Source organism: Microtus oregoni, unplaced genomic scaffold (genome assembly GCF_018167655.1).
Source record: "Microtus oregoni isolate MIOR12 unplaced genomic scaffold, Mior012 000047F_ref0000412, whole genome shotgun sequence".
In the NCBI taxonomy this organism is placed as follows: domain Eukaryota; kingdom Metazoa; phylum Chordata; class Mammalia; order Rodentia; family Cricetidae; genus Microtus; species Microtus oregoni.
This window is the reverse complement of record NW_024543221.1, coordinates 16,656,526-16,668,103: the sequence shown is the minus strand read 5'-3', so window position 1 is coordinate 16,668,103 and position 11,578 is coordinate 16,656,526. Positions and strand designations below refer to the sequence as shown.

The 11,578-nt window shown below is 51.8% G+C and overlaps 1 protein-coding gene across 2 annotated transcripts; it reads left to right on the top strand.

Moving 5' to 3' along the window:
- The first annotated feature begins 230 nt into the window (after nucleotides 1-230).
- Nucleotides 231-11,240, top strand: Sertad4 (SERTA domain containing 4). 2 transcript variants are annotated; one of them, XM_041635205.1, is made up of 4 exons: nucleotides 231-602; nucleotides 4,723-4,914; nucleotides 5,856-5,971; nucleotides 8,432-11,240. In XM_041635205.1, the coding sequence occupies exons 2-4, from the start codon at nucleotides 4,740-4,742 to the stop codon at nucleotides 9,254-9,256; spliced, it is 1,116 nt and encodes a 371-aa protein (XP_041491139.1). In that variant the 5' UTR covers nucleotides 231-602; nucleotides 4,723-4,739; the 3' UTR covers nucleotides 9,257-11,240. The 2 variants fall into 2 exon arrangements, with proteins under 2 accessions (XP_041491139.1, XP_041491140.1); XM_041635206.1 differs by lacking the exon at nucleotides 231-602 and adding an exon at nucleotides 4,198-4,307.
- The last annotated feature ends 338 nt before the right edge of the window (nucleotides 11,241-11,578 follow it).

The window sequence follows — 11,578 nt, the reverse complement described above, 5'->3', positions numbered from 1 at the left end:
GCTCCGACATCTGTTTCTCATCTCGAGTGCTGTAGAGAGGGGAAGAAAGTCTTTAGCAAAGGGTGGGAAAGGCACAGAATTTTTTTTTAATCACACGCACACACAATAAGAAAACTAAATCAAAATTTAAAAAATAGACAAGACGTCTGGGCAGGTTGCAGTGAACGCTTCGCACGCTGCAGCCCCTGCCCCGGGCGGGCTGCGCGCGTGGGGTCCGAACTGCTGGCGGGAGCAGCCCGCGCGGCCTCGAGGGCGGAGGCGGAGCGGGGGCGGAGGCAGGGCGGGCGGGGGCGCGGCGCCCTGCGAGCTGGCAGAGCAGAGGGAGGCGGGGAGCGCGCTTGTCAGGTTCCCTCTCGCCCTGGGGGCATCCAGCAGAGCCCGGCTCGGAAATCCGCGGGGAAATGGCAAACAGGATTGACGGGTTTCTCGCGCTCCTCTCCAGACACAGCGGCTCATTTCCATAACCGTCTGCGGCGGCGGCGGCGGCGGGACCTGCGGGGACCTCGGCCGCCGCGCACCGGGCCACGCCAACAGGGCCCGGGAGGCGCGTGGGCAGCGGCGGCCGCGCGGAGGACGGCGGCGGCTGGAGCGCGGGGCGCGCGGTAAGAGCCGCGACACCAGGGCGCGCGGGGGCGGGGAGGGTCGCGCGTGGGGCCGGGGCGCAGCTGGACACAGCGGGGTGCGGGGGCGGCGCGCGCTCTCCAGGGCCGCGCGCCCTTCCCGGGAGCAGCGGCGCGCACGAGGCGACCCGGGCGGTCGGCGGAGACCCCCGTAGCAGCGAGTCGGTTGTCCCCGGGTGGCAGGAAGGTCGGCCCGGGGCCGGGAGGGTAGGGAGGAGGGCCTGCGGGTCTCAGAGGCGCGCGCTCCACGGAACAAGGCGCCGCTGCCGAAGCTGACACCTTGTGTCCCCCGCCACCTCCGCGCCCGCCCCTGCTCCCGGCTGCGGGCGGCGCTGTCCTCGGCTCACCTTCCCGCGGGCTGCGAGGCCCACGCCCCCGCCTCTGCCAGCCTTCTCGCCCCGCAACTTTCCCGTGCGCCCGGCCGCAGGAGCGGGGCGCCAAGGTCCACCCTGGTCCCAGCGGCGCGCACCGCGCGGGCGACCGGGGCTCGGCTAAAGACCCGGGCAGCTGCAGGCTGGAGTGCGGCCCCGCCAGCCGCCGTGAGTCATAGCCTTGGAATCCCACCTTGGCGTGTATTTCCCATAGAAGGAAACTTGGTTTTTAGGAGAGCGAATAATCATAGCCCTTATTCTTCAGGAGAGGCACTGGGTTTCGGTACCTTGGAAGACTACTTGCCTTTGTTCCCAGACACTTGGGCTGTTTACTTTTCCTTGCGGCCTGCGGCTGGCCGGACCGTGCCCTCTGTCCCGGAAAGGGGCTTAAGGGCATGGCACCAGTCTCCAGGGTGCGTCTGGGTAAGGGACCTAGCACCCCACCTTGAGCCTGGACTGAGAAAGCCGACCCTCAAGCTCCCAATGGGGAACCGCTAACCGCCCTAGTCCCTCCACACCTGCGTTCCCAGCCCCAATACCGGACCTAGATAGAGCTCTTAGCCTCCTGGGACCGCAGCTGGCCAGCGCACTTCCAGGGGCACCACAGGGACCTGCAAAAAGCGTTGAAGGGTTTTGTTGTAATCATCCAGCCTCTACCTCCACCATTGGGCAAAGCAGACAAACTGTTGAGATCCTGTCTGGGACCGTTTGGAGTCCGTGGGTGAGGAAGTCTTTTGGCTTCCCAGGTCAGAGCTCTGCGGTTCTCTGGACCTGCCTGGATCTCAGAGGTTCCTTCATGCTATCCAGGCTTGAACTCTGCCTTCCAGCTGCCTAGAGGCTCCTTTATAATGCTTTCTGTAGTTCCCAGTATCAGAAAGAAGAGGGATGATCCTTCTGCCGTACTGTTTTATGTCCAGTAGCCCGTTAGTTTCCTGGCACCTCCTTGAGCACCGTGATGGCTTTATCTGGAACAGCCAAATGGTATAGACATGCGTGTGTGAGGGAACGCTGACACTTGGCCTTCAGCCTTGTGCAGGGTGTTGGGGGTCATCCCACAGCATCACCCCAGTGACCAAACAGGGCTACAAGTTAGTGCATTAACACTCTCACTTTTAATCCACTCATTTCTGATCTTAAAACAAAATCTCTATCATATACATCACCGTGGCTGTATTCCTATGAACAATACGAACTTGAGAACCTGGATTTCTGGGTTCTATAGCAGAAGACCCAAGCTAAACATGGGTGCCCAGTACCCTACAGCCCAGTGTCTCATGAACACTACGCTTGCCTCCCTAATTGGCTAGCATTCGTGTGATTTCTAAATAGACCAAGAAGGCTCAATTGCAGACTCTCCTCCCCCCTCCCAAGTCGTCCCAGCTCATTCATGTTTTATTCCAGCTAAAATAAATCACTTGCAGAACCCAGCCTCTCCCATTTAGGATCTCGTGTGTAACAGTTTCTAATTTGAAGAAGAAAAACTTGTTGAAATTAGATGTTATAAACAAAAGAAGCAGCCACGCTAAAAAAAAAAACTATTATGCCACATTTCAAGTTCAAATCATAACGATGGAATTTCATATGTTGTGAACAATGCCAGCAAATAGAAGCCCTGAGAGCCTTAACAACAGAAATGCTGCTCCCCGAGTCATTAGAATTCAAACAAACTCTGACTACCAGAAAGCAGCCCAGGGCCCGTTAATGTCCTATTAAGCAAAGGTAATTGCTGCCAGGAGCCTGGCAGCTCCTCTGTCTTTAGGGGCATGGGTTTGTCAGCCTGCTTTTGTTTATATGTAGTAAAAGTTCTACCAGGCGAAGGTTTGCATCCTCTTCCCAGACCCCGCCCCGGAAACGGGTGTGTATCTCAAGCTGTCCCTTAGACTAGGTTAAGAAATTGGACGGCTTTATGAGCGTCTTGGTGAGTCTTTGCCTGGCTGAAGAGTTGGAGGGGGAAGAGACCAAAGGGCTGAGTTTGTTAAATTGACAAAGACAAAATTTCCTTGTTGATGACTGAAAGAGTAAAATAAATGACATCGTCCACCATTTCTTGATAGAGAATGATTTTACACACACACACACACACACACACACACACACACACACACTCCTCCCCTAAGGCATTTCTGATATCCCTTTAGGAAGAAAAATGGAAGAGTAGACTCCAGAGCCCAAGTCAGCTCTACCCTGATTTTGCCCCTTGCAAAATCTGAGGCAGGACTGAGGCTGAATTCGAAAGCACTGATGTTTAGAGAGAGACAAGCTGCTGCCAGTTGCTGCTCTGGTAGCCAGAAGACTTTATCACCTTTTGAAGCAAAGATCTCCACCTCCACCCCAGGAAGTACACAGGTGTCCTGGCATGTGGGAACTCATACTCTCCACGGGACAGTGACGGGTCCACCCTTGCCCCAGCCTGAAGGCCAAAGAATGAACTGGGTTCTTGCTGTGCCTGAAGGGAAATCCATCTTCAGCAAGCAGGCCTGACATCACTTCAGTCCTTAAAACAGCTGAGCCGTGCGGGTCTGGATGTCCTACAGCAGTGACTCTCAACCTGTGAGTCGTGACCCCCTTGGTAGTCAGACAGCCGTTTCCAAGGATCACCTAAGACCATCGGAAAATAGAGACATTTACGTCACAGTTCATAACACTGGCAAAATCACTGTTCCGAAGTAGCAAGGAGATAATTTATGGCTGGGGGATCATCACAGCATGAGGAGCTGTGTTAAAGGGGCACAGAGTTAGGAAGGAACAGGAATCAGAGGCTCTGGGTCTGCTCTCTGACCTATGGCCCCAGACTCTTCTCCCTGGAGCATACTGTTGACCCTGTCCTGAGGGTCAACCCTGAGCCCCACAGAAGTGGCCCTGTAGCCTGGATTACACAGGGTCAGAGTCTGGGAGCATCCCAGAGCATCAGAGGCCAGGCTGGCTCCCTGCAGTCCTGAGGTCAGGCTGGGAACCCGAGAGTGGAGTGTTGACTCTTGGAAAGTTCCTGCCTTGCATCTGGCTTTGCAGTGTAAAGAGTCGCTGGCTGCCTCTGCCTGGAGCCCTGGCTCCTGTTTAATATTCTGCTGCCTGGTTGATGTTGTGCTTGGCTCCTGTGGGACTGCAACTCACGGCTGGAAACTGGAGCCAATTTTCTGTCTTCATCTCGCAGTGTTTTGACTGGAGGCAGATCCAGTTCAGGCCGATCAGGGCTGTGGAAACAACTACCAAGTGTCTGTCTGCTTCACCCAGGGAGGAGAGTGTGTGGCCAAGGAGCTAGGAAGAGAAGAGCGCTGGGAGGACCCTAGGGACTTCTGCTTTGCCCCGCCCCCCACTGGTTAGCAGATTTCATCAAAGGGGACTCCTAGGGGCTTGAATAGAAAATTGATTTCACCTTATTAATAGGAGGCAGGCACAGGGTTTCTAGCCCTTCCTCTTAGAGGTACATTTGTAAGGTTGGGAGGAAAATGTGTTTGGGAGGCAGAGCAGCTGTCTGAGGGGCTGTGGGGAATCTGAGAACAATGAGGAGAGGACCCGCTCTGAGATGCAGGCTGCCCACTGCAGTGGCTACGCTGAGAGCTGTTGGAGTTTGCTACGGTGTCCTTGGGAAAAACAGTCTGCTGGTTTGGGATGAAGGGATGGGCAGGGAAAGCCTCCCAAGCCCAGGAACATGCCAAGGCTGTCCTCAGGCTAGCTGCGGGGCAGGGCTGTTTGTCTGTCCCGCCCACCCAACCACTTTTTTCTCCCCCCAGATCTAAGGCTGTCAGAGATGACGCTGGTTCTGTCCATGAATAGATTCTGCGAGCCCATTGTCTCAGAAGGAGCTGCTGAAATCTCCGGGTACCAGACGCTATGGGAGGCTGACAGCTACAGAGGTGCAAGCCCCCCAGGGCCAGCACAGGTTCCTTTACAGACAGACCGAGCAGCCAGCCCACAACTGGCAGGTACTGCCTTTGGCCTTCTCCTTAGGAGCTGGGGCTGGACTCCCTTGGGAAATCCTACTTAACTTGCTCCGCAGCCCTACCTGCTGTGGATGTCCTGGAACTTTTGTGTTTTTGAGTTTGTTTGTATTTTAAAGGAACTGAACCAGTTACCAGAAGTTTGGGTTCAGGCTTTCTATCCCATGGAAATGAATGGCCGTCAGGGAGGTACATGCAGGGCTCTGTCCCACAAACATAAAGGAGTCTGTGCCCCTGCCACAGCTTCAAGCTGCTCCTCTTCACGGTTGACAAGAAAATAGAAATATCTTCTTCTGGGCTTTAATTCTAATAGTCTCAAATAAGTTCCTTTGAGGTTTTATGACGTGATAGGTCTTTTTTTTCTTTTAAAAAGAAACTGAAATAAAAAATTCATGAAAGTCTAGTTTCTGAAAAGGTTTGAGAGTCCTCCAAGGAGGCCCTGCTCTATTCCTGGTTGGTGTGTTAGCATTTCCAGAGTGAAACCGAATTTAATTACTCCAGGTTTTAAGCATTACTATATTAGAAGAGCCATTGTAAACTCCATGTATGTGTGTATTTGTTTATTAACCCTGAACGTGCTTCATGCTCCTGCTTAGCAACCTGCATGAGGTGTCTGAGTCCGTGCTGGTCCCCCCCCACCGCCCGTGGATCTACTGTTTGCCTGTACGGTTAAGATCCCGAGCATTTAGCAGATGCCGAACGGTGGGTGACATTTTCCTCTAACGCTGCTTGGAAATCCTTACCTTCACGGCTCGCAGGATTCAGTCCGCTAGCAACCATGAAGACAAATGTTTGTTTTTTAACATTGCGTGTACAGGAAGGGATGTAGCCAAGCTCTCCACTAGAGGGAAAGGAAATGAAAGTATTTTGCTTGGCGAGCCTCTGGCAGGCCACGTGTCATTTGTCGATCTGATTTATTGTCACAGGATCACACTACAGGGGAATTCCAAATCCTGTCGGAGCATCCAAGGTCACATACTTCAAGAGGAAGTACACCCCGGAGGAGGATCTTCACCCCCCCCTCAGCAGCTGCAGCCACACAGTAGGTTTGAAATAGTTACTTTGTTAACATTTACAATGTTTCCTCACACTTGCTTCAGCCATTCCCAGATGTTAAATTGTTCCACCCAAGGGACAGAAGAGGGCCACTTCTTTGTGGGGCTACCTGGGTCACTGTCACTTGGGGGGAACCCGACCTGGACAGTTTCCCATCAATTCGTCACCAGCTAAAGTCATCTGAGAGGACAGAACCTCAAGAAAATGCTTCTGTGAAGTCAGGCTGCGGGCAAGCCTGCAGGGCATTTTTTAAACTGGTGATTGATGGGGAAGGGCCCAGCCCGTTGTGGGTGGGTGGTGCCATCAGTGGACTGTGGGCTGGGGTTCTATAAGACAGCAGGCTGAGCAAGCCAGTAAGCAGCACCCCTCCATGGCCTCTGCATCAGCTCCTGCCTCCAGGTTCCTGCCCTGTTTGAGTTCCTGTCCTGACTTCCCTAGGTGATGGACTACAGTGTGGGAGTGTAAGCCAAACCAGCCCTGTCCCCAAGCTGCTCTGGTCGTGTGTAATCACCCTGACTAGGACAGGGCCTGTGTTACTTTTCACAAATACTTGAAGAAAGAACCAGAAAGAGATCCTCCACCCAGAAATAATTCAAATGTGCAAGGAAGCTCACATCTTTTTGCCAATGGTTTAATATTCCCGGGCTCCCCTGAGGGCTAGGGCTGCTCCGTGTTAACACGTGTCAGGACAAATACTCGGCTTTCCTAACCCTAGTCTGAGCTCTGCCCAGGAGGCTGCTGCTGTGTGCTGGTTGGAGTGGTTGTCCAAGGGTTTTCCTACCTCCTGGGGGTCAGTGTATCGTCCCCTGGATGTGCGCGTAGAGCAGGCATGCTGTTTGTGATACATCCTGACACATGTCAAGCTTGTTGAAATTCAGAGCTAATTCCCAAGGAAGGACCAGAGATAGCTCTTTCTCTTCTCACACGAAGTAAGGAGATAACCCAGGGGAGCGTGCATGAGTGAAGAACTGGACGTCTAAGTGTCTGTTCTTTTTCCTTGGTGGTACCCTCCCTCCAGATCTCCTCGGACCTCATCCGTGAGGCGAGGCTGGAGCCCCGTGGGCAGACACCCATCTCCTCAGTTCAGCTTCCAGCCACTCTCTGCCCCCACCCCCGCCTTTCGAAGTTGCCTCTGCCTGTTGGTAAGGAGGCACCATGTTTATCTCTTTAATCTCCATGCTGTGTCTGTGTCGGGGATGTGCCAGATGTGTGGTGCATCCTGATATCCCAGCTTTTAAAAGGCAGAGCAGGAGGATTGCTGTGAGGGGAGAAAGTTCAGCACCTACCTGGGCTACCTGTGCGTTCTGGGGCAGCCTGGGCTACATAGCAAGGCTGTTTTTTGTTTTCGTTTGTTTTTTACAAAAGCAAATTAACAATAATAACAATTACGAATGGATCATCTTGTAAACAGTGACAGCCCCACACAGCCCAGCACCGTATCCGCATCTCCAGTTTCTGTCTTCATCTCTTTCCTGTCAGCTCCACAAGCCAATAGGCCCTACCTATCCCAGCCTCTTTAACTACAGTTTCCCTCTTAGCAAACGGTGTGTCGTAGGTGTGGAACCCCAGAAGTGTTCCTTGGTGGCCCAGTCCTGGCTTTGACATGTGCCCGTTAGAACCTGCATCTCGAATCTTTAAAAAACGTGTACCGGGGCTGAGAAATGGCTCTGCAGTTCAGAGCCCTGGCTGCCTTTCCATGTGAGTTCTATCCCTAACATCCATCTGGCAGCTCACGACTGACTGTGTCTCCAATTCCAGGGCATCCCGTGCCCTTCTTTGGCCTCTTTTGGGTGGGGCCTCATAGTAGACAGACACATTGGCAAACATTCAAACACATAAAAATAATTTTTCAGCCGATGGGGATGGCACAGCATGCAGGTGGCAGAGGCAGACACATCTCTGAGTTCAAGGCCAGGCTGGTCTCCATAGTGAGTTCCAGGACAGCCACGGATATATAATAAAGAGGCCCTGTCTCAAAGAAAGTAAAATAATGATAATAATATAAATCTTTTTTAAAAAATAGATACTAAATTCAAAACACTCTGCTGTGAAATGGATGAGTGTGCCTCTGCCCACAGACGTGTGAAACACAGCTTGATTCCATTTCCACCAGCACAAACTTTGTCACCAACAGCCAGGTCAACCTGAACCTTGCCTGTGCAGGTTCGGGTCACCTGCCCCCAGCTCCACAGCAGCTGCCGGCCTGACTTCCGGCAGCTCTGCTTGACGGTCTTGGTGTCTCCTTCGCTATGACTTAAAGGACTGAGCCTTCTGGCTGGGCCCTGCTGAGGTCCACCCAGTGATTGGATCTTCTTTGCCACGCCAGTGAGTCAGGACACAGCTGGCGATGGGACAGCCACAGCCGTGGGGCCAACCTCTACGTGGGCAACGACGTTTTCACAAACGTCATTTCCTAAGCCTTCTCCCGTCTCTGATCTTTTTTCAGACCATCTCTGTTTTTGAGGAGCGAGCCCACATCCTTTACATGTCCCTGGAGAAGCTCAGGTTCATCGATGACCCGGAAGTGTACCTGCGGAGATCCGTCCTCATTAACAACCTGATGAAGAGGATCCACGGGGAAATCCTCATGCAGAACAGCTGGTGCCTCCCTGCCTGCTCCCTCGGCGGCACCTCCGCCCAAGAGTGGTTTCTGGCCCAAGACTGTCCTTACCGGAAACGGCCCCGGGTGGCCAAAGAGGAGTGGGAGAAAGTCCACACTTGCTGTTTGTACCAGGAGTGTGGCGGCCACTGCCTGAATCTTCCCCTTTCTGTCAATGCTGGTGTTGGAAGCAATTCTGCTGCTGCCCCGGCTGCATCTCCCTCTACGCCCCCATCCTCCTCCTCCTCCTCCCCATCCTCCTCCTCCCCATCTGCCTCCTCCTCATCCTCCTCTTCCTCCTCCCCTCTGCCATTGCCTAGCTGTTCCCACCATGTGGACTTTGATATAGGCAGTGCCCCCATCTACAAGAGCGAGGGCCAAATACCTGCCAATGAAATTTTCGTCACTAACATTAGGTCACTTGGTGTCCAGGAAAAGGCCAAGTTCAGCTATGGGAAAGTAAGTCACAACGCCAGCAAAGACAGTGACGCCCTTGGCCAAGAACCTCTGGGGAGCGACCTTGACTTTGAGTGCAAAGGCCAATTCTATGACTATTTTGAGACTGGGTATAATGAGAAAAGCCACATGAGTGAGTCTTGGAAGAAGTCTTTGAGGAAAAAGGAGCTTTCCCCAGGCACCAAACTATGCTGCAGCAAAGGAAGTAAGATGTGACCGTCCTCCGCCGGCACGCACAGGGACACGCAGCATGACCAGCTTCTGTCTCGAATGGCTTCTGTAGTTTTGTACAACTGATAACAGTGTGCAGTGAACACTCTGTGTTGTCTTACCGCCTGGAGAGCAGACTGCACAAACGTCTGTACAGTAGGCATCCCAAGCCGCCTGTTAATGTGATTTTCCGAGGAAAGCCAACTTTGTGTTTGAAAGTTTATCTTAGTTTTCTTTAAAAAAAAAAAAATTAGTAGATTAGGTTGAGGACAACATGCCCTTGTTATAGTCCCACTGCCCCTCCAAGAAGCCCGCCAAATCAGTATAACAGCAGAGTTGTCTGCTTCTTCCTCAGATACAGCATTTCAATCTGAGTGAAAGCCTGAAGACAGGAAGATAGATGAAGGGTTTCATGAGTTGTGACGTGTTTGTATTGGACGGTGAGACAAAATGAAACACACCTGGTGGGCAGAGGTGTAGGAGTTGTGGAGACTGTACCCTGCGAGCTCCTCGCTTGCCTGTGCTGGGTAATGGGTGACTAAAGAGGTGTAGGGGCCGTCTCTGATGGGCTCTGTAGGGAGGTGTATATGGCCGTGTCTGATGGGCTCTATAGGGGGGAGGTGGACACAGCCGTCTCTGATGGGCTCTGTAGGGAAGAGGTGTATATCCGTGTCTGATGGGCTCTGTAGGGGGGAGGTGGACACAGCCGTGTCTGATGGGCTCTGTAGGGAGGAGGTGTACACGGCTGTCTCTGATGGGCTCTGTAGGGAGGAGGTGTATATCCGTGTCTGATGGGCTCTGTAGGGAGGAGGTAGACACAGCCGTCTCTGATGGGCTCTATAGCGGGGAGGTGTACGCAGCCATCTGCTCTGTAGGGAAGAGGTGGACACAGCCGTCTCTGATGGGCTCTATAGCGGGGAGGTGTACGCAGCCATCTTGCAGCCATCTTTGACCGGGCCGTCTTGATGTCATGACAAGGAAAGTGGTGTACAGGGCGATCTTGGGTGCCTTACTTATCTTAATTTTTGCCAATGTGAAAATTAAGGATAAATCAGAGTTACAGCAGGGATTTAACAAATAGTAAAAAAAAAAAACACACACACACAGGGTGGATCCATGCGGTTTGGAAACTTAACTTTGAACTATTGCGTTCAACTTTTGATTCACCATCCTCTTCTTCCTTTGTTTTTAACGCCCAGTGGCTGTGGGATGGCCATGGGCAGAGTGGAAGCGGCCTAGGCTCTTCCATGGACACCGTCGTTGGGTCTGGGCTTTGGGCTGTTCTGTTTCCTTGTCCAGTGACGTACACGGCCCGTGGCATGCATTCTGTGCGTCACACTTTGACCTGTTTTGCATCATTTCATGAGTTTAGACTCCTAAGAGCATGTGGTTTCTATATATGACTTTCACTGTTGATTGAGAAGCACAATGTTAATAGATGACGTGGTGATCAATACGTTTTTATCTTAAAGAATGTAAAGACTGTAGGTTGCGAAACGTTATTTTGGAGAAATGGGACTCTCCCGTCATTGTTACCTGGGTATTTGGCCAACACACTGCTCAAACAAGACCTTGGATTTGCACATTGCCGTGTGTACTCAGCGGCTCTCTGGCCCAGTCCGGCCAGCTCCTCCTGGTAAAACGTATTCCCGTTTCCAAGGCCAAACACTGGCCTACTTGACTTGGGCCTTCTAAAAACCATTGTTCACAGCAACCAAATGCCAAATGGAGGAGATAGGTAAGTCCTCCCAGTTTCTCCAAGATGAAGCTTTTTTAATTATTGCTATTAATATTAAATAGGTCTCATTCATACAGTGTATGAGTAGATCATTTGGGAAATTGTCCGCAAGGACCAATTTTTAAAACATGTTCCTATGTTATGGCTGAATAGTCTAGTAATGTTTTGTCCCTTATTTTCAATATTTGATGAACATTTCGGTGTTGAAATTTTAGGTGATAGATGCTAGTACATGACTGTGTTGTAATAAAAGTGGGGTTTTTCTTGATATATATTTATTAAAATGATCAAAAATCATTAAGTTTTTACAAATTTCATTTTAATGGCTATTTCTCTTTTCCACTATGCTCTCTATTTAAAACAAAACAAAAACCCGTCAGAATGTCTAGAGATGTGCATGGTGACCAGACAGGTGTTCGTTAAGAATAAGCCCGGCCCCGAACTGTGGGGGATGGCTTTGTGACTGGACGCTTGCGGAGATGAGGTCAATGAGCGGTTTCCCCTTCAACCCCGGGGAGGTCTAGTTGGAGGCAAATTAATTTGTCAAACATATCAACTGTATTATAAGTGTAGTGCTGCGCAGAGATTTA

Excerpts from the sequence above, each read along its gene's own strand:
- Sertad4 (XM_041635205.1), top strand. The coding sequence starts at position 4,740 with ATGACGCTGGTTCTGTCCATGAATAGATTCTGCGAGCCCATTGTCTCA. Across the intron at positions 4,915-5,855 it reads AGCCAGCCCACAACTGGCAG|GATCACACTACAGGGGAATT; the intron begins GTACTGCCTTTG and ends TTATTGTCACAG. Across the intron at positions 5,972-8,431 it reads TCAGCAGCTGCAGCCACACA|ACCATCTCTGTTTTTGAGGA; the intron begins GTAGGTTTGAAA and ends ATCTTTTTTCAG.